The following is a 21,549-nucleotide window of genomic DNA, read 5'->3' as shown; positions in this document are numbered from 1 at the left end:
AAAATTTTAATCGTTTGACACCCCTAATATTTTTGGAAATCTTGCCATACGAGTTCTCGTCCTTTATTGGCATCCGCCACATCCAATATGGCGGAAGCACCGACGTTTACATCCGAAGCAAGCGCTGTGATCAGATGATGCTTACGTTTTATCATGTGACTTTTCCTGCGAACATGGCTGACAAACCAGACGAAATGTCCTTCTTGCGCAGGATTTTCCTCGTTTTAATAAGTTGTTGCGTTTTACTCAATAATTTGGTTGAAGCTGTAGTACAAACGGCGATTATCGACAAAAACACTGGGCAACTTTCTCTTTTGGAGGGTTACAGAGAAGATTTCGTGGCCTGGGCTAACTTCACCGACGACATTCAAACTTCAGGGTAGGTCTGTTGGTTTGACGACATAGTTGGATCCTTATTGAGTGAGTCTTATGTGTTTATATCACACCAGCTGGGCTTTCTTGGAGGTGACAACTAGCAGTGAATACAATGATAGCATCCAGGCGTATGCAGCTGGAGCCGTGGAGGCTTCAGTCACATCTCAGGTCAGCCTTTTAGACAACATTCTTGGTTGCACTAGGTCCTAAGACACATCAATATCATAGTATGCTTTTTTTTTTTATTTTATTTTGTATTTCTGTAGCTTATCTACAAGCACTGGATGAACACACTAATGGGTTACTGTGGACCCTTCTCGAAAGATTCTGGTTACTGCAATCGCCTTAAAACTTTCATCATGATGAACCTGCAGTGGATTCAGGAGCAAATGGAGAAGGAACCAAATTCACCATACTGGTACCAGGTACATTGGAGGTCTTCTCTCTGAATTACAGGGCCCCTAAAAAGACATAGACAGAAATACAATCAATTTCAAAATCGAGTGTGCACCTATCTGGTGCGCCCTAGAAAGTATCTAGGGCGCACCAGTAAATTCCCTTTTATAGGCCACAAACTCAAGACGCGCATCGGACACCAGCTTTTTCGGCGTGCTAAAAATGATAACACAGGATTTTAGGGCTGCAGCTATCGAATATTTTAGTAATCGACTGAAAATTCTATCGATTAATCGAGTAATCGGATAAAACAAATATATTTTTAGGTGAAGAGCAATTATAAATATACATGAGAAAACAAGACATTCATCTAATTTTGAACCATTTTCAGTCACTCAATCTCTTTATTTTCGATGTATATTGTTGGAAAACAGCCAACAATTGCATCTCAGATGTAACTAGAATTAAAAAAAAAAAAAAGAGAGACTAATTCACTGCTTTCACTCAAAAAACTTTTAGATCTTATTAAAAAAAAAAATATATATATATCTTACCTAAAAATGCCGTTACGCTTGATAACACACATCACTTAAAAGTTAGGATTTTTTTCCCATGTGTTTCAATTGAATTTTTCTTTGTGTCAAGCCATTTTTAAGTTCTAGTGAAGTTTTAAGTTAGTCTAAACTGCAAGTCCTGATAGGATTTTGAGTTTTTGCAGTGTTCAAAATAAATGTATGATACAGGCTGTATTGGAGCACATTAGGGACCAGTGCTACTTGGTGTTTTATCGAGCAATGACTACTGAGCTAAAATTGATAGTTAGCATGATTAAGTTTTTATTTTACACCCTCATCACTCCACAATGCTATGTTATGTTAAAGCCTGTATGTAAGACACGTTAGCCACGCATCGACAGTGGTCATAATTAATTGAAACCTAGCCCTCCGCAGGGCTAACGTTACGTGAGCTAGTAGCGACAGTAACGTTAATCTTATTTATTAGCGCTTGGCGCTCTTTATTAGCGCTTAGCGCTCTACTGCTTTAAGATGGCGGCTGTTTACTAAAGCTGCCCAGACGCGGCCGAGTCTGTCATTAAGCATCTAGTTCAACATATATGTGATCTCTATGAGACGCATGAGACGCTACCTGTACCAACGTAGCATCGTGCGTGCTAGTATTTAGCAACGTCGGCGTCGTTTGTGGCGGCTGTCGGCTGCAGTAAGTTTTTTTTTTTTTTTTTCCTTCTTCCTCTCCGCACGTGACAACGCGTTGTCCCGCATTAAAAGTAGTCCGAGCAAAACGTGATGCTTAGAGCTATCAAAATAAACGATTACTCGAGGTGAATAAAATTACTCGGATCAGTTTTTAAACTCGAGTTACTCGAGTTGCTCGAGTACTCTTTTCAGCTCTACAGGATTTAGTTGAGCTTTACTTCTGGACTCAACTATAAACATATTACTGCATTACACACACATTACACATCGTCACCATTGCATTGTCTCGGAACATGACAAAAACAATCTGGTGTGCGATTGTTTAAATTTATTGAATTTGAATTTTTTTTGAATTTTTTTTTTTATTGTCATTGTCATCATCATCAAAATCATTGACAGTTTCAGAGTGTGGAATTTTACTCGAAGGAAAGACGAAGACAGACAAGGAAAGACGGGAAAAGCAGATGCTTATCGAAACCCGTCCCCCATCAGCCAGGGACGCACAGACAGCATATTGTGTTACAGTCCAGTCATAATCTTCACATTTTGTTCAAAAGAATTATTCATGATGCCATGCACCCTAACAAGGTTCCCAGGGCCTTTGGAAGGGAAACAGCCCCACAGCATCACTGACCCACCCCCATACGTCACAGTGGGTATGAGGTGCTTTTCAGCATGCGCATCTCTCGTGGCACGCCAGACCCAATTTAGAGTGTTTGTTGCCAAAAAGCTCCATCTTGGTCCCACACAAAAATACACCCGGTCCCAGGCTTCAACTCGGACTGTGCGCTTTGGTCAGATGGGACCAATGGGATGTTTTGCTTCCAAAGGCCCTGGGAACCTTGTTAGGGTGCATGGCATCATGAATGCTTTGAAATACCAGGATATTTTAAATCAAAATCTGTTGCCCGAAAGCTGAAGATGGGTCGTCACTGGGTCTTTCAGCAAGACAATGACCCTAAACATATGGCCAAATCTACACAGAAATGGTTCACCAGACACAAAATCAAGCTCCTCCCATGGCCATCTCAGTCCCCAGACCTTGTTTTGTTGGCAAAAGGGGGTTGTACAAAGTATTGACACCAATAATTGTGACACACATTATTTGATGTCAAATAATTATTTCTGTATGTGGGATTCCCCCCCCCCCACTGAATGAATACACTTGTATTGAAGGTTGGATTTTTCTCTTTTTTTCCATTAAGGTCCCATATTATTTGAAAAAAAAAAAATATATATATATATATATTAGAAGCTAAAAAACACATCTTTTTCAGGGTTGCCAATAATTATGGAGGGCACTGTATAAGTGCAGAACTGAACAAGTACAAACTATGGGACAAGAGATGAAGCTTTTTGATTTTTTTTTTCTTTTTCATGGCAGGTTCGCCTGGCTCTTCTTCAGCTCAAAGGTCTGGAAGACAGTTACAATGAAGAACTGTCATTTCCTACTGGCCCAATATCATTTAACCCATTTGGTTTCCTGTAAGTAAACGTGATTTGCATAGAATCCATCTAATCAATGCCAGCGAAAAATGACATTGCCCTGCCTTGTACTACCAACCAGACTCTTCCAAATGGGTGGAGATCTGGAAGACTTGGAATCGGCTCTGAATAAATCCAGCCTGACTCGGCCACTTGGATCTGGCTCTTGCTCTGCTCTCATTAAGCTGTTGCCAAACAATAAGGATCTACTTGTTGCACATGACACCTGGAATACCTATCAGTCAATGTTGCGGATCATAAAGAAATACAACTTTTCCTTCAAAGTTTCCCCATTAGGTACTTTTTAAACTACTGTTCTGCATTATACGTTTATATTCATTATTTAGAACGATTACAGTCATGTACCATAGACTCCACCATCAGTTGACAAAACAGCTCCCACAGGCATTGCGTCACGCCTTCCCGTAGGGGGCCGACCCAGTCAGAACGTTGGGTTGGCTTTCACTTTTATAAACACACACACAATGTGTTCTAACACTGGATTTAGGTGGAAAAAGGACCAAGGTTTTACTGCATGCAAGCAGGCAGGAGTGTCTCGGGAGTGATTTGGTCGAGGATTCAAGGTAATTATTATATTAAATAGTACCATGCATGCACTCTGAAACGTGAAAAAATTATTGGATAAAATTAGTGTAACTTTGTCTTGAAATATTTTGGTAAAATGAATGGTAACTGCCCTTTTTTTTTTGCTTTTAACCAAGAATCTAGACTGTTTTACGTTCATATGTATAAAAATTCCGCAATTTAAGCATCTATTTACAAGAATTTTCCACTTAAAAAGCTTTGTTTTGTGACGGCCGCCATGTTGGATTACGCAATACCATAACTTTTGCTTGAAATATTTACGTAAAATGAACGATAACTGCCCATTTTTTTGCTTTTAACAAAGAATCTAGACTGTTTTACGATCATATGTCCAGAAATTCCGCAATTTAAGCAATTATTTACTAGAATTTCAACTTAAAAAGCTTTTGTTTTGTGACAGCCGCCATGTTGGATTACACAATACTGTAACTTTTGCTTGAAATATTTATTGCCCGATTTTTGCTTTTAACCAAGAATATCGACTGTTTTACGTTCATATGTATAGAAATTCTGCATTTTAAGCAATTATTTACAAGAATTTAAACTTAAAAGGCTTCATTTTGTAACGGCCGCCATGTTGGATTACCCAATACCGTAACTTTGGCTCGAAATATTTACGTAAAATGAACGATAACTGCCTGTTTTTTTTTTGTTTTTTTTTTTTTGCTTTTAACCAAGAGTCTAGACTGCTTTACGTTCATTTGTATAAAAATTCCACAATTTCAGCATTTATTTACAAGAATTTTCTACTTAAAAAGCTTTGTTTTGTGACGGCCGCCATGTTGGATTACGCAATACCATAACGTTTGCTTGAAATTTTTACGTAAAATGAACGATAACTGCACATTTTTTTGCTTTTAACAAAGAATCTAGACTGTTTTATGATCATATGTACAGAAATTCCACAATTTAAGCAATTATTTACAAGAATTTCAACTTAAAAAGCTTTTGTTTTGTGACAGCCGACATGTTGGATTACACAATACCGTAACTTTTGCTTGAAATATTTACTGCCCGTTTTTTGCTTTTAACCAAGAATCTCGACTGTTTTATGTTCATATGTATAGAAATTCTTCACTTTAAGCTATTATTTACAAGAATTTCAACTTAAAATGCTTTGTTTTGTAACGGCCGCCATGTTGGATTACACAATACCGTAACTTTTGCTTGAAATATTTACTGCCCGTTTTTTGCTTTTAACCAAGAATCTCGACTGTTTTATGTTCATATGTATAGAAATTCTTCACTTTAAGCTATTATTTACAAGAATTTCAACTTAAAATGCTTTGTTTTGTAACGGCCGCCATGTTGGATTACACAATACCGTAACTTTTGCTTGAAATATTTACTGCCCGTTTTTTGCTTTTAACCAAGAATCTCGACTGTTTTACGTTCATATGTTTAGAAATTCTGCACTATAAGCAATTATTTACAAGAATTTCAACTTAAAATGCTTCGTTTTGTAACGGCCGCCATGTTGGATTACACAATACCATAACTTTGGCTAGAAATATTTACGTAAAATGAATGATAACTGCCCTTTTTTTTTTTTTTTTTTTTTTTTTTTTTTTTTTTTTTTTTTGCTTTTAACCAAGAGTCTAGACTGCTTTACGTTCATTTGTATAAAAATTCCGCAATTTAAGCATCTATATACAAGAATTTTCCACTTAAAAAGCTTTGTTTTGTGACAGCCGCCATGTTGGATTGCACAATATCGTAACTTTTGCTTGAAATATTTACGTAAAATGAACGATAACTGCCCGTTTTTTTGCTTTTAACCAAGAATCTAGACTGTTTTATGTTCATAAGTATAGAAATTCTGCAATATAAGCAATTATTTACAAGAATTTCAACTTAAAAAGCTTTGTTTTGTAACGGCTGCCATGTTGGATTACAAAATACCATAACGTTGGCTTGAAATATTTACGTAAAATGAACGATAACTGTCCGTTTTTTGGGGGGTTTTTTTGTTGTTGTTTTTTTTTTTTTTGCTTTTAACCAGGAATATAGACTGTTTTACGTTCACATGTATAGAAATTCGGCAATTTAAGCATCTATTTACAAGAATTTTCAACTTAAAAAGCTTTGTTTTGTGACTGCCGCCAAGTTGGATTTTGTATTCCTACACAATAGCGGAATTCAACCTAAATAAGTTGTGATTGTATCCAGAAAAATGCCAATTTTGCTTTTGTTGAGTAAAATTAAGATGATTCTGCATCATCAAGTATTAAGTTTCCGATGTGAAAACAGTGATTTTTTTTAGCTGGTTAAAACTTGCACTAAATTAAAAAAATGAAGTTGCTATTTTGGGCAAAAACCTGTATGATATGGTAAATATTGCTATTGATCCCGAAAATATAGGTGATTATCTTTGCGTTTGGTGATTTTTGTGAATCAAGCGGAAAATTTTAGCATTGCATAGTTTTGTTAGACTTGTATTAAAAAAAAAAAAAAAAATTGGGAACGACTTCGAATTTTTTGATATCGCTACTCATGGAGGCTCATGTAGGCTTAAAGTAGGTGCCTGTTTTGCTTTTGTTGTGAAAATACTTGATTTTTAATTTTTGAAAATAGGCCCCCTACCTTCCCTGAGCCCCGTGTCCTGTCAGCTGATAGTGAAGTCTATGCATGTACATTGTTTTGAAGGAGGACAGCAAGCATCCTCCACAATAAGAAATGTTGCAGGCTGTTATGATTTAATTAGTTAACAAGAACACAATTATACAGTTGTGGTCAAAAGTTTACATGCACTTGTGAAGAACAATGTCATGGCTCTCTTGAGTTTCCAGTCATTTCTACAACTCTGATTTTTCTCTGATAGAGTGATTGGAACAGATACTTCTTTGTCACAAAAAAACATTTATGAAGTTTGGTTCTTTTATAACTTTATTATGGGTGAACAGAAAAAGAGATCAAATCTGCTGGGTCAAAAATATACATACAGCAGCGCTAATATTTGCTAACATGTCCCTTGGCCATTTTCACTTCAATTAGGCGCTTTTGGTAGCCATCCACAAGCTTCTGGCAAGCTTCTGGTTGAATCTTTGACCACTCCTCTTGACAGAATTGGTGCAGTTCAGTTAAATTTGATGGCTTTCTGACATGGACTTGTTTCTTCAGCATTGTTCACAAGTTCAAGTCAGGACTTTGGGAAGGCCAAAACCTTAATTCTAGCCTGATTTAGCCATTCCATTACCACTTTTGATGTGTGTTTGGGGTCATTGTCCTGTTGGAACACCCAACTGCGCCCGAGACCCAATCTTCGGGCTGATGAAGTTAGGTTATCTTGAAAAATTTGAAGGTAATCCTCCTTCTTCATTATCCCATTTACTCTCTGTAAAGCACCAGTTCCATTGGAAGCAAAACAGCTCCACAGCATAATACTAACACCACCGTGCTTGACGGTAGGCATGGTGTACTTGGGGTTAAAGGCCTCACCTTTTCTCCTCCAAACATATTGCTGGGCATTGTGGCCAAACAGCTCGATTTTTGTTTCATCTGACTACAGAACTTTCCTCCAGAAGGTCTTATCTTTGTCCATGTGATCAGCAGCAGACTTCAGTCGAGCCTTAAGGTGCCGCTTTTGGAGCAAGGGCTTCCTTCTTGCACGGCAGCCTCTCAGTCCATGGAGATGCAAAATACGCTTGACTGTGGACACTGTCAGCTGTGTTCCAGCAGCTTCTAATTCTTGGCAGATCTGCTTTTTAGTGATTCTCGGTTGAATCTTCACCCTCCTGACCAATTTTCTCTCAGCAGCAGGTGATAGCTTGCGGTTTCTTCCTGATCTTGGCAGTGACAAAACAGTGCCATACACTTTATACTTACAAACAATTGTTTGCACTGTTGCTCTTGGGACCTGCAGCTGCTTTGAAATGACTCCAAGTGACTTTCCTGACTTGTTCAAGTCAATAATCACTCACAAGAAATTGCTAATTCGTGTTGCTGTATGTATATTTTTGACCCACCAGATTTGATCACTTTTTCTGTTAACCCATAATAAAGTCATAAAACAACCAAACTTCATGAATGTTTTTTGTGACAAAGAAGTATCTGTTCCAATCACTCTATCGGAGAAAAATCAGAGTTGAAGAAATAACTGGAAACTCAAGAGAGCCATGACATTATGTTCTTCACAAGCGTAATTTAAACTTTTGACCACAACTGTATGCATTAATGTTGTCTACAGATAATCTTATCCTTCCTGGACGGATCCAGGCATTCTCGTCCTACCCTGGGTCTATTTTTTCTGGAGATGACTTTTATATCCTTAGCAGTGGCCTGGTAAGCGCTCCCATTGGCAGTCATTACAACACACTCATTTTACAGCATACTGAATGATCTTAGCCAACAATAAATGGATGAGTTTTGAATAATTCATTACTTGGCTGTAGGTTACCCTAGAAACCACCATTGGAAACAACAACCCTGCTCTGTGGAAGTTCGTTCAACCCACAGGCACTGTGATGGAATGGCTGAGGAACATTGTAGCAAACCGCCTGGCAGTTACTGCCAAAGCCTGGGTGGAGTTATTCAGAAAGTACAACAGTGGCACGTAAGTTTCAAGCAACATTCAGCTCAATGCTAACATCAGAATTCCACATCTTGAATCCTGGGTTAACACTAAAATTATCCGATGCCTGCTGTGTCAAGGTATAACAACCAGTGGATGATCGTGGACTATAACAACTTTGCTCCAGGGAAGACAGACATCATGGAGGACCTATTTGTCGTATTGGAGCAAATTCCGTAAGTCTATTAAACTCCCTTTTTAGTTTTTTTTAGTTTTTCCTTTTTACAAATGGGTCATTCAACTCTTTTAAAATTACAGGGGTCAAATTGTTTCTGCTGATAAAACACAAGAATTGCTTCAGAAAGGATACTGGGCAAGTTACAACATACCGTGAGTATGGATCCACAATGCAGGTAGTCCTCGGGTTACGAATGAGTTACGTTCCCACGCTGGCGACGTAACCTGAATTTCTGCGTAAGTCTGAATTAATCGTTTAAGTACACCAAAATAAGTATTCGAAAAACCCAAAAGTATTGTATTTTGCTTAGGGCTGTCAAAATTATCGCGTTAACGGGCGTTAATTTTTTAAAATTAATCACGTTAAAATATTTGACGCAATTAACGCAGATGACCCGCTCAGACAGATTCAAATCACAGTTCAGTGAAACGCTCACTTGTTGTGTTTTATGGAGTTTTGCCGCCCTCTGCTGGCGCTTGGGTGCGACTGATTTTATAGGCTTCAGCGCCCATGAGCATTGTGTAAGTAATTATTGACATCAACAATGGCGGGCTACTAGTTTATTTTTTGATTGAAAATTTTACAAATTTCATTAAAACAAAACCATTAAGAAGGGTTTTAATATAAAATTTCTATAACTCTTACTAACATTTATCTTTTACGAACTACAAGTCTTTCTATCCATGGATCGCTTTAACAGAATGTTACTAATGTTAATGCCATCTTATTGATTTATTGTTATAATAAACTAATACAGTCCTTATGTACCGTATGTTGAATGTATACATCCATCTCGTCTTATATTTCCATTCCAACAATAATTTACAGAAAAATATGGCATATTTTATAGATGGTTTGAATTGCGATTAATTACGATTAATTAATTTTCAAGCTGTAATTAACTCGATTAAAAATTTTAATCGTTTGACAGCCCTAATTTTTCTGAATGATCGATGTTTCGTCCCAAATCGAAGGCTCGCTAAGGGGAGCAACATAAAACGGGTTCACAAATTGATTCAATTTATTTACAAGTCCAAATCACAATCAACAATGAATACAAAATACGAAAGAAGCTTGCCTTCAGGGTAAGCCCAGGCCAAAACAACAAACAAAAGGAATCTCAGGCATGAAAATCACTCACCTTTCGGCGAAATTCGCCGTTTTGAAGTAAAAAAGGATGACCTACGTGAATTGTGTCGATCCGAGGGGAACATTTTTCAGGGGGACGGGGGGGGGGGGTCGTAAGTCCATCTAACTAACGACATGTTTTATTGAAGTTGCTAAGCCTGTCGCGATATGCAATGAGTCCATTTATCGCAAGGTAAATAAAAATGAGGGCGGTAATTTTCATTGCTGCGTTTTATCACCGCGTGCATGCGAGCATACATTTGCAGGGTCCCTGCTGGTTATTAAAAATATTTAAAAAGCATTGAATTTAGTTTTACATGATTAAAGGTACTAAAAGTATTAAATTAGCTGTTGTAAGTCTGGAATTTTTTCACCGTGGTCTTAATTTTCAAGAACATCTCAGTGCAACCTAAATTATATCCGTGACGAAGTTTTTTTTTTGTTTATTTTAATCCATAATGAAGATGACGAATAGAATTTTTACGATGCACTGCACTACAAAATGAAATGCAACTTGTGCGTGCCAAACCACCACAACCGGCAAAACGGAAAATGCACCCACCTCTGCATCGGGAATGCGTCCGTTTGTCGGTGGAACGAAAACCCTGCAGGCAGAAGTATTGTGGATTCTGAACACCAAAACAGACCACCATTCATATACTTCAAATGAGTCCATTGGTGATCTGTTACGTCATTTTTGGTCGGCATCGGTTGTCACAATATTGGTCATATTGCGTCTTGTTCCAGAGGGAGCGTTCCCGATGTTGTAACTGTCTTTTGTAACGAATTTTCAGTTGGCAGAAAAAAAAAAACGCACATTTTCTTAATGTTTAAATAGTCTACATATTTTCATGATCATTATAAATGCATTTACAGAATGAAATAATGCTGGAAAAGTTTGTTAAACATAATGTTGGTCAAATCGTGTTTTTTTCCGGAGGGAGCTTTCCCGACTTCGTAACTGCAGCCAATTGAAGTTCATTAAGACTTTAAGATAGAGGTAAAATCGGGCCTAAAAAAATCCAGCCCGACTCGAACTGGTCCGCGGGTATGAAAGCCCGACCCGCGTTTTGTGTGATAACATTTGTGACGATGTCTGCATAAAACCCTGTCTTTTGTAACGAATTCTCAGTTAGCAGGAAAAAAACGCACATTTTCTTAATGTTTAAATAGACTACATATTTTTATGATCATTATAAATTTATTTACACAACAAAATAACACTGGAAAAGTTTGTTAAATCTAAATAAACAGATGCGGTTTTGCGGACTCAGGGGAAGATTAAAAAGGGCGTATAGGCACGCTCTGGCTCTGCAATGACCATACAACGCCTTCTTTTTTTAATCCAAATTATTTATTTTGTAACAATTATTCCTTAGTTTGTCATTCATTCGTTAATATAGTTATTTCAAAAAGTTAGCGAGAAAGAACCCTGCCCCGGCCCGACGTAATATTTGACATTTTAATTTTACATTTATGTTTTCAGTTTAATTTAGCTGTTTCCAGCTTGCTATGTTTATAATTGCAATGTTTGTTTACCGCTTTTCCTCTTACTGCGAAGAGGGAGGAAGTTACATCGGCTGCCGCTATAATATTTAAGTCATCAGCCATCTGCTCTGACCCGGGAATTTAACGCCTGCTTTCATACACACTGCTTCCCATGTCAGTCGACACGGGAAATTGTTTTCACTCACAACTGCTGCACGGTTAAGTCCCGCGATATTCCCGTTGTTTTGGAGTATGTGATAGGGGCTCAAGTTACATCCAGATACTTTAGGTTGCAGTTTATGGGTGGATCTGCTTAAACATTTCGGTTTGCCCTTTCGAATAAATGTGAATTTTGCCGCTTTAACTCGAGAGTTAGCCATGTTTACTGGGGTCTTGGCAGGTGCACTAGCAGCTAGCCTGTTACAGAAGATGGCTGGTCTGAGTCCTGTCCTCCTCTTTTTGTCCATAATTATTGTGTGGGTTTAAAAGAATTCTGACAGACTTTATAATGTTACTTTAAATGTGTTTAAATTGTATCTTCAATATGTGCATTCTTTTGTCAAACACACTCAGTAATTGAGTTTAAATTTGATGTTCAGTGTTTTATTTAACATGATCCAATATGATCTAAATAACGGGTGCAAGAAAAGTATTAATTTCCAGTTGAAATGGCATTAAAAAAGGTCTTAAAAGTCTTGAATTTAGATTTATAAATTCTGGGGGGGACCCTGAGGTGTTGCCTCTTTGGATGCTTCACAAGCCACAAATGTGCGCGCAGGCTTGCAGCTCTTTCCCCTTTTCGTGGGAGCAAATGGCTCTTTCTCTTGTGTGTGCGTGCGCTCTTCTTCGTGTGCGTAAATACGTTCTTCTTCGTGTGTACATGCGCTCTTTCTCGTGTGCGGAAGTACTACCTGCTCTAGGCTTCGTGCACCAAAATAAAAGCATACATTACAAAACAAAAGTCAACATTATTTAAAAAATTTTTAAAAAGGACGGAGACTCCGTCGAAATCAAGTCGTAACCCGGGGATTACTTGTATTTATGTTTAACGTGATCAGCAGATGTTTTCAACTTAACGTTTTTGCAACATGTGTGATGGCAGGTACTATGAAGAAATATTTAATGCTAGCGGCTGTAATGAACTGGTCGAAAAGTTCGGTTCGTGGTTCTCTCTGGACGAGAATCCGCGTGCTCAGATATTCAAAAGAGACCAGAAAGCTGTGACTGATGTTGCCTCCATGATGCGCCTCATGAGGTTTGCGCCATCAAACATACTAATGTTATGCAGATTTAAATGTGGCAGAGGCGTTCATTCGTCTTTATTTGTATGTTCTGTTCTATTCAGATATAATAACTTTAAAAAAGACCCCTTGTCACGGTGCCAAGGCTGCAATCCACCTGAGAATGGCGAGAACGCCATCTCTGCTCGCTCAGATCTAAACCCGGCAAATGGCACTTACCCGTTCGGTGCCTTACGACAAAGATCCCATGGAGGAACGGATATGAAGGTATTTATTGTTTTGACATTCTTTATTGGGTAGGAGTGGGAACCTCTTGGTACCTCACGATACGATACGATTTGCGATACAAAGCTCACGATAACGATCTGACGATATGGCGATACAACGATTATGGATGTATTGGTCAGGAAATCATTCTAGGATATTCTACAAACAACTAATTAACAGAAAAACAAACTTCTAGTGTGAATTGGAATTAGGTTATCACTAGTAGACGTCCAATCCATTTGAACTGGGATTCGTTCATTCGCTGCCATCCCTCCCACTTCAAACGGATTGAACGTCTATGGCTGTCAGTGGCAGTCAATGCCAGGCAATTAGGTCATTTTGGGCCATTTAAGGTCTCATTGGAACAGCACCAAACAAAAGTTCCAGCATCATCACCTTGTCCAATGCAGATTCTTGACTCTTGACAAGGTGATGATGCTGGAACTTTTGTTTAGTGCTGTTCCAGTGAGATTTACAAAGACGATTGCCTGAAGAGGACATCAAAATTCCCTCAGTCCTTGATGATATGGGGCTGCATGTCAGGCAAAGGCACTGGGCTGTGGTTAAATCTTCAATAAATGCACAATTTTAGACAGCTTTTGTTATTACTTCAATTGAAGACACGTCTGTCATTTTCCAAGATGACAATGCATCATGCCACAGAGCTAAAACTGTTAAAGCACTCCTTGGAGAAAGACTCATCCAGTCAATGTCATGGCCTGCAAATAGCCCAGATCCCAACTCTATTGATAACCTGTGGAGGAAATTGAAAAAAAAAATTTTTTTAATGGTCCACAGCAAGGTTTCGACCTGCATGGATGATCTGGCAACTGCAATCAAAGAGAGTTGGCACCAAATTGATGAAGAATACTCATCAAGTCCATGCCTCAGAGACTGCAAGCTGTCATGAAAGCCAGAGGTGGTGCTACTAAATACTAGGGTTGTTCCGATCATTTTTTTTTCTCCCGATCCGATCCCGATCGTTTTAGTTTGAGTATCTGCCTATTCCGATATTTCCCGATCCGATTGCGTTTTTTTTTGCTCCTGATTCAATTCCAATCATTCCCGATAATTTTCTCCGATCATATACATTTTGGCAATGCATTGAGAAAAAGAATGAATAAAACTCGGACGAATATATACATTCAACATACAGTACATTCAATATACAGTACTGTATTTGTTTATTATGACAATAAATCCTCAAAATGGCATTTACATTATTAACATTCTTTCTGTGAGAGGGATCCACGGATAGAAAGACTTTGTATATTGTGACTAAATATTGCCATCTAGTGTATTTGTTCAGCTTTCAGTAAATGATACTGTAGGCATGCCCAAATGCATGACGGGAAGTGGAACCATGACTGTGCGTAGTGCTACCAATGGATATATCTTCTCTGCGTTGGGAAATAACATAAGATTACCTAACATACCTTGCTTGCCCACATTGCTTCCCATGATATTTCTAATCGTAGGGAGAGGGATTGTAAGGCTCTAGCCAATTAAAAAAAGGCTCCAAAGGCTGCCAAAATTCACTCTACTCATTTTACGCTGCCTTTTATCTCTCTATATAGGTAAAACGGCGCCATTACAGATTGAGCGCGACAATGCGTGAGTGGGTCGTGCAGCGCATGCATTAATTGCGTTAAATATTTTAACGTGATACATTTTTTAAAAAATTAATTACCGCCGTTATCGGGATAAATTTGATAACCCTACCTTAAGCCTACACTAAAGACTCTGGATGAGTGTAACATATTATGTCTGTAACGTTAAATACAATTAGAAAACGATTGAATTAAAAAATAAAAAAAAGCATGGCCGATATTTTTTTGCCGATTCCGATACTTTGAAAATGACGTGATCGGACCCGATCGATCGGGACATCTCTACTAATTACTAAATACTACTAAATACTACAGATGTGTTTTGATTGTTATTTCTTTGTTTGTTTCTCATGATTCTATATTTTTCTCCTCAGAATGGAGCGATTCCATAAATATTTCCCTGCACTTGTTCTATAAAGTTAACATTTACTGACCACCGCAATGTTTTTTATTCATTTCTTTTAGAGTTTCTGAATGCTAAAGAGTTGCACTTTTGAACTAATTCATTATTTTTTCAAGCTTTCTATCAGAGTTTGTTCAACATGATAAAATGTCTGAGTGAGTGCTCGAGACTGGTGTTTCCATACTTTTTGCTAGGTGTTGTATTTTGGTGGAAGATTTTGATAACAACTTGGTTCCTTTTTTTTTTTTTTTTAAACATTGACACCTTTTTACAACGATACCTCAATTCTTAGCAGGAGCATATCGATAACCTTTTGGGATACAAAGTATCACGATATATCACCATTTCGATTTTCGGTGTGAAAAAATATAGAAATATTGATATATCGTGATACTTCCAAAAGGTCATCGATATGCTCATGCTAAGAATCGAGATATCATTTTAAAAAAGTGTTAATCTTAAAAATGAAAAATGAGGAACCAATAAATTGCTACCAAAATCTTCAATAAGATGTGTCTCAGTTAACTCTATGGCTGCTACTGACAGCGCTCAACGCCCAATTCATTAAGACTGGGAAGGGCGAATGAACGTTCATTCCTCGAAACCAGAGTATTCACAGTCAGTCGTTCTGATTTCAGGGGCATTCAAAGGTCACTTTCTGTTTATTTTAAGGCCTTTACAGGTCACTTCCTGTTGAGTTTGGGTCACTGCCTATTGTTTTGGGAGATTCCCGGGTCACTTCCTGTTCTGTAACCCGACTTCAACAGGGAGAGACCCATAAAATGTCCTAAAATCATCAGGAAGTGACTGAAAATCAACAGGTAATGACCTGAAATGGCCCAAAATTACTGTATTTTCCGTACTAAAAGGCGCACCCAAAAGCCTTCAATTTTCTTAAGAGCCGATACTGCGCCGTATAATCCAATGCGACCTATTAATGGATCAATATTAGTTAGCCATGGCATGACATATCCTTTAAAGCAGCTTCATCTAGTGGATGCATAATTGAACCCCAGCAACTACTACTATTGCGCCTTATTATGCAGTGCGCCCTGTACAGTGAAGAAAATATTTCTCCCACTTAGAAATCATGGAGTGGTCTGAAATTTTTCATCGTAGGTGCATGACCACTGTGAGAGAGAGAATCTAAAAAGAAAAATCCAGAAATCACAATGTATGATTTTTTTTTCAACGATTTATTTGTGTGACAGAGCTGCAAATACTGGACTGTCTCAGAAAATTAGAATACACAATATTCTAATTTTCTGAGACAGTCCTGTACATTAATCCACCATTTAAAGCAGGGGTGTCCAAACTTTTTGCAAAGGGGACCAGATTTGGCGTGGTAAAAACGTGGGGGGCTGACCTTGGCTGACGTCCTTTACATAGAACAATATACAGGACTGTCTCAGAAAATTAGAATATTGTGTATTCTAATTTTCTGAGACAGTCCAGTAAGTATTTGAACAATGTGAAACGAATGTTAGTATTTGGTACAGTAGCCTTTGTTTGCAATTACAGAGGTCAAACCTTTCCTGTAGTTTTCCACAAGGCACACACTGCAGGAGGGATCTTGGCCAACTCCTCCACACATATGTTCTCTAGATCAGTTGGTTTCTGGGCTGTCACTGAGAAGCACAGAGTTTGAGCACGCTCCAAATGTTTTTTTATTGGGTTTAGGTCTGGAGACTGGCTAGGCCATGCTAAAACCTTTATATGCTTCTTACGCAGCCCTTCCTTGGTTTTCCTGGCTGTGCGCTTTGGGTCATTGTCATGTTGAAAGACCCAAGCACCAACCCATCTTCAATATTCTGACTGAGGGGAGGAGGTTGTTCCCCAAAATCTCACAATACAGGGCCCCAGTCATCCTCTTTTTAATATAGTGCACACGTCCTGTCCCATCCACAGAAAACACCCCAAACCATGATTCTACCACCTCCATGCTTCACAGTAGGGATGGTGTTCTTGGGATAGTACTCCTCATTCTTTTTCCTCCAAGCACGGTTAGTGAAATTACGACCAAAAACTTCTATTGCCCTCTCATCTGACCACAAAACTTGCTCCCATGACTCGTCGGCATCATCCAAATGGTCATAGGCCAACTTAAGACAGGCCTTGACATGTGCTGGTTTAAGTAGAATCTTCCGTGCCATGCATGATTTCAAACCATGACATCTTAGTGTATTACAAACAGTAACCTTGGAAACAGCTCTTTTCAGGTCATTGACCAACTCCTGTCCTGTAGTTCTGGGCGGATTCTTCATCATGATTGAGACCCTACGAGGTGATAACTTACAGGGGCTCCACTGATTGAGATTGACCGTCAAGGTTAGCTTCTTCCATTTTCTAATGATTGCTCCAAAAGTGGACCTTTTCTTCACCAAGCTGCTTGGTAATTGCTCCTTAGCCCATTCCAGCCTTGTGGAGGTGTACAATTTTGTATCTGGTGGACAGCTCTTTGGTCTTGGCCATGTTACAAGTTTGAGTCTTACTGACTGTATGGGGTGGGCAGGTGTCTTTATTAACGGAGGTCCAAAAATCGATTATTAGATGCATCGTGATTCGACATGTTATGATTAGATTACTGTCAGGGAAGCTCAAATTTGAACTGCAAGACAAGTGCTGCCTCGATAGCTCGATTACAGAAATGAATACGACCCCGACCATGGATTGGTTGGGGTCGTATTCATTTCTTCTTCTTCTTCGAAGGCTTTATGAACAAGAGCTCTCGGGTACAAACCGATGTGACCCAGTCAGGAGCTGTGATTACCCAGAAAGTACCAAGAAGTACAATAGAGACTGGACATTTATACTGTTGAAAGGGCGGTGCCGAAGCCCACTGTGAAACGAAACTTACTAAGAAACGAAACTCATCATCTCACAAACATGGGTATTTTTCCATCCAAAAACATCTTTGAGCTGAGACCTTGAGCGCTGGTCCCGGCTAGAACGAAGATAAGCTCATTGTATTCATTCAGGGCATATTATAAAAACAGGAACATAACAGTCCATATTTGGGCATATTGTGAAGGCTATGGGAAGGCACACTCAACAGATTAATGCTACAGTGTTCTCATGCAAGCGTAACAAAAGCATACAAAATATGATGTATAATGGTTGTGTTTTAAGCATGAATAAAATTCTCTCACAATTACGATTCATAAAGGTTCAAAAACGATAATTTTCCCTGATAACTGTATGACAGCCTCTCATAGCGGAACGAAATTGAAGACTCGGCTGCCGCCCAGACACCTTTAACAGACACACACACAAGATTATTATGGATTCTGCTGGTTACTGAGCTAGAGATTTACTCCTTTTCAAAAGACTAGAAAATAAATTTGTGTATGAGACAGGCAGGGACCCGGCGGTCGCGCCTTTGTACGCAAGTTATTTTTTAGAGCGAGAGGGGAAGAGAGATGGTTCATTGCTCCTTGTCTTTCAGATGTCCAGCAGTAGTTTCAAGTCATGTCAATTGAAAAATGTCCTGAGTGTGTTGCAAAGACCCGTGTGCTTTAAGAGTTAGCGCCGAGCGCTAAGATAATTAGCTAATTCGCTAACGTGTATTTCATATGCAGAACGTGTAAAACCATGATTAAGTACAGCGGTAACACGACAAACATGGGAAATAGTACAGAAATCTGTGAAAACAAAGTATATTGGTTAAAGGAAGTCTATTTCTAAAGACTTTGTTTCCAGAAAATGTGGAATTCATTCCAGCTTTGTAAATTTTATTGTATTGCTGAGAGAAATACAGTGCCTTGCAAAAGTATTCGGCCCCCTTGAACCTTGCAACCTTTCGCCACATTTCAGGCTTCAAACATAAAGATATAAAATTTTAATTTTTTGTCAAGAATCAACAACAAGTGGGACACAATCGTGAAGTGGAACAAAATTTATTGGATAATTTAAACTTTTTTAACAAATAAAAAACTGAAAAGTTGGGCGTGCAATATTATTCGGCCCCCTTGCGTTAATACTTTGTAGCGCCACCTTTTGCTCCAATTACAGCTGCAAGTCGCTTGGGGTATGTTTCTATCAGTTTTGCACATCGAGAGACTGACATTCTTGCCCATTCTTCCTTGCAAAACAGCTCGAGCTCAGTGAGGTTGGATGGAGAGTGTTTGTGAACAGCAGTCTTCAGCTCTTTCCACAGATTCTCCATTGGATTCAGGTCTGGACTTTGACTTGGCCATTCTAACACCTGGATACATTTATTTTTGAACCATTCCATTGTAGAATTGGCTTTATGTTTTGGATCATTGTCCTGTTGGAAGATAAATCTCCGTCCCAGTCTCAGGTCTTGTGCAGATACCAACAGGTTTTCTTCCAGAATGTTCCTGTATTTGGCTGCATCCATCTTCCCGTCAATTTTAACCATCTTCCCTGTCCCTGCTGAAGAAAAGCAGGCCCAAACCATAATGCTGCCACCACCATGTTTGACAGTGGGGATGGTGTGTTCAGGGTGATGAGCTGTGTTGCTTTTACGCCAAACATATCGTTTTGCATTGTGGCCAAAAAGTTCAATTTTGGTTTCATCTGACCAGAGCACCTTCTTCCACATGTTTGGTGTGTCTCCCAGGTGGCTTGTGGCAAACTTTAAACGAGACTTTTTATGGATATCTTTGAGAAATGGCTTTTTTCTTGCCATTCTTCCATAAAGGCCAGATTTGTGCAGTGTACGACTGATTGTTGTCCTATGGACAGACTCTCCCACCTCAGCTGTAGATCTCTGCAGTTCATCCAGAGTGATCATGGGCCTCTTGGCTGCATCTCTGAACAGTTTTCTCCTTGTTTGAGAAGAAAGTTTGGAAGGACGGCCGGGTCTTGGTAGATTTGCAGTGGACTGATGCTCCTTCCATTTCAATATGATGGCTTGCACAGTGCTCCTTGAGATGTTTAAAGCTTGGGAAATCTTTTTGTATCCAAATCCGGCTTTAAACTCCTCCACAACAGTATCTCGGACCTGCCTGGTGTGTTCCTTGGTTTTCATAATGCTCTCTGCACTTTAAACAGAACCCTGAGACTATCACAGAGCAGGTGCATTTATACGGAGACTTGATTACACACAGGTGGATTCTATTTATCATCATCGGTCATTTAGGACAACATTGGATCATTCAGAGATCCTCACTGAACTTCTGGAGTGAGTTTGCTGAACTGAAAGTAAAGGGGCCGAATAATATTGCACGCCCCACTTTTCAGTTTTTTATTTGTTAAAAAAGTTTAAATTATCCAATAAATGTTGTTCCACTTCACGATTGTGTCCCACTTATTGTTGATTCTTGACAAAAAAATTAAATTTCATATCTTTATGTTTGAAGCCTGAAATGTGGCGAAAGGTTGCAAGATTCAAGGGGGGGCGAATACTTTTGCAAGGCACTGTAAGTACTGCCTTTAAAATGATTAATGTTTTTGCACTTTCTTGTAAAACTAAAAAAAGAAACTTAAGGGCAGTTTTTTGTTGTATGGGCATGTTTCATCTGAAACACTGATTCACTACAGTGTATGTCTGTTTTGTGCAGATGACCTCTTACGGGATGTTTCGTCAGTATGAGATGCTGGCAATAAGTGGGCCCACTTGGGACCAGGTCCCGCCATTCCAATGGAGCACATCTCCATATAAGGATCTTCTGCACATGGGTCAACCTGATATTTGGGCATTTAAACCTGTTAAAGTGACCTGGACACCTTAATTGCAATAATGCCTTGCATTGACATAGTGGAATGAAAGCAAAGGGAAATAATGCTTAAACTAAATGAATTTTCTGATTACAGATGATATTCTGTATGAAGATAATGTTCTGGATTTTCTGTATCGATTGCACTTTTTGTTCGATTTAAGTACTGAAGGTAGATTTGAATATAAACTGTTCAATTGTGAAAGCAACTTGTTGTATTGGTATATGTGTGATCATGTTTGAATCGCTTATTTCTTTACCTTAAATGAATGTTTACACCTGTAGTTTTTTTTTGACAGATTTTATTTTGGTAATCAGAATGTTGATATTTTATTTTTGGGGTGAAAACACATTTCCAAAATAAACAGTCATTGTTATTGCTTTGTGACTTGATGCGAAATTGTGGAACTCTTTCATTCTAAATATCTATGGGAAAAGATGTTTGTGTATGTGTTTTTGTATTGGAAATAAAAGCGCCTGTGTATTATAATACAAATCCCTGCCGTTAGACTGCGCAATGACACACAAATCTGGGCACTATTATCAACCATCATAACCATCTTCCTTTTCAACCTCGAATTTAATTTTTGAAAATTTCACTCTTTTTGTCAGGAAAAAAAAATCGTTAATTCGTTTTTGCGCCATGTTAACGCTTCCTCTGTTAACTCTTCCGTTCCAATAGCGCCTTATCCAACGTGACCTGGTAGCAAGCAGGGTGTCAGGTGGTGGCCGTATTAACAAAAAAAAAAAAAAAAAGCTTTTCAATGGATTTATTTAATCCCCAAAGATACGCTATTGTTTCAATGTGTTTTCTGTATTGATTTAATCACAGAAAAATTGTACCAAAACTTTTTTCTCCCCTAACACTAGGGGGCGCTGCAGCACTCTCAGCGCCACACTTCCCGCG

General features: G+C 38.6%; 1 protein-coding gene across 2 annotated transcripts; it reads left to right on the top strand.

Annotated features, from left to right (window-relative positions):
* The first annotated feature begins 155 nt into the window (after positions 1–155).
* On the top strand, positions 156–21,035 carry LOC130913238 (putative phospholipase B-like 2). Of its 2 annotated transcripts, none has more exons than XM_057831692.1 (12): positions 156–379; positions 450–543; positions 642–800; positions 3,370–3,470; positions 3,553–3,767; positions 8,263–8,357; positions 8,468–8,628; positions 8,727–8,822; positions 8,905–8,976; positions 12,543–12,695; positions 12,786–12,948; positions 20,487–21,035. In XM_057831692.1, exons 1-12 carry the CDS (start codon positions 174–176, stop codon positions 20,655–20,657), a joined length of 1,686 nt encoding a protein of 561 aa, XP_057687675.1. In that variant the 5' UTR covers positions 156–173; the 3' UTR covers positions 20,658–21,035. The 2 variants fall into 2 exon arrangements, with proteins under 2 accessions (XP_057687675.1, XP_057687677.1); XM_057831694.1 differs by lacking the exon at positions 20,487–21,035 and adding an exon at positions 13,747–15,229.
* Positions 21,036–21,549: the final 514 nt, after the last annotated feature.

This window comes from Corythoichthys intestinalis, chromosome 3 (genome assembly GCF_030265065.1).
Source record: "Corythoichthys intestinalis isolate RoL2023-P3 chromosome 3, ASM3026506v1, whole genome shotgun sequence".
In the NCBI taxonomy this organism is placed as follows: domain Eukaryota; kingdom Metazoa; phylum Chordata; class Actinopteri; order Syngnathiformes; family Syngnathidae; genus Corythoichthys; species Corythoichthys intestinalis.
The sequence above is the reverse complement of the archived record's forward strand: the minus strand, read 5'-3'. Positions and strand labels throughout refer to the sequence as shown.

Bases quoted from the DNA above. Each gene is read 5' to 3' on its own strand.
- LOC130913238 (XM_057831692.1), top strand. From the start codon at position 174: ATGGCTGACAAACCAGACGAAATGTCCTTCTTGCGCAGGATTTTCCTC. The intron at 380-449 runs GTAGGTCTGTTG...ATATCACACCAG, and splicing joins GACGACATTCAAACTTCAGG to CTGGGCTTTCTTGGAGGTGA. The intron at 8,358-8,467 runs GTAAGCGCTCCC...ACTTGGCTGTAG, and splicing joins ATATCCTTAGCAGTGGCCTG to GTTACCCTAGAAACCACCAT.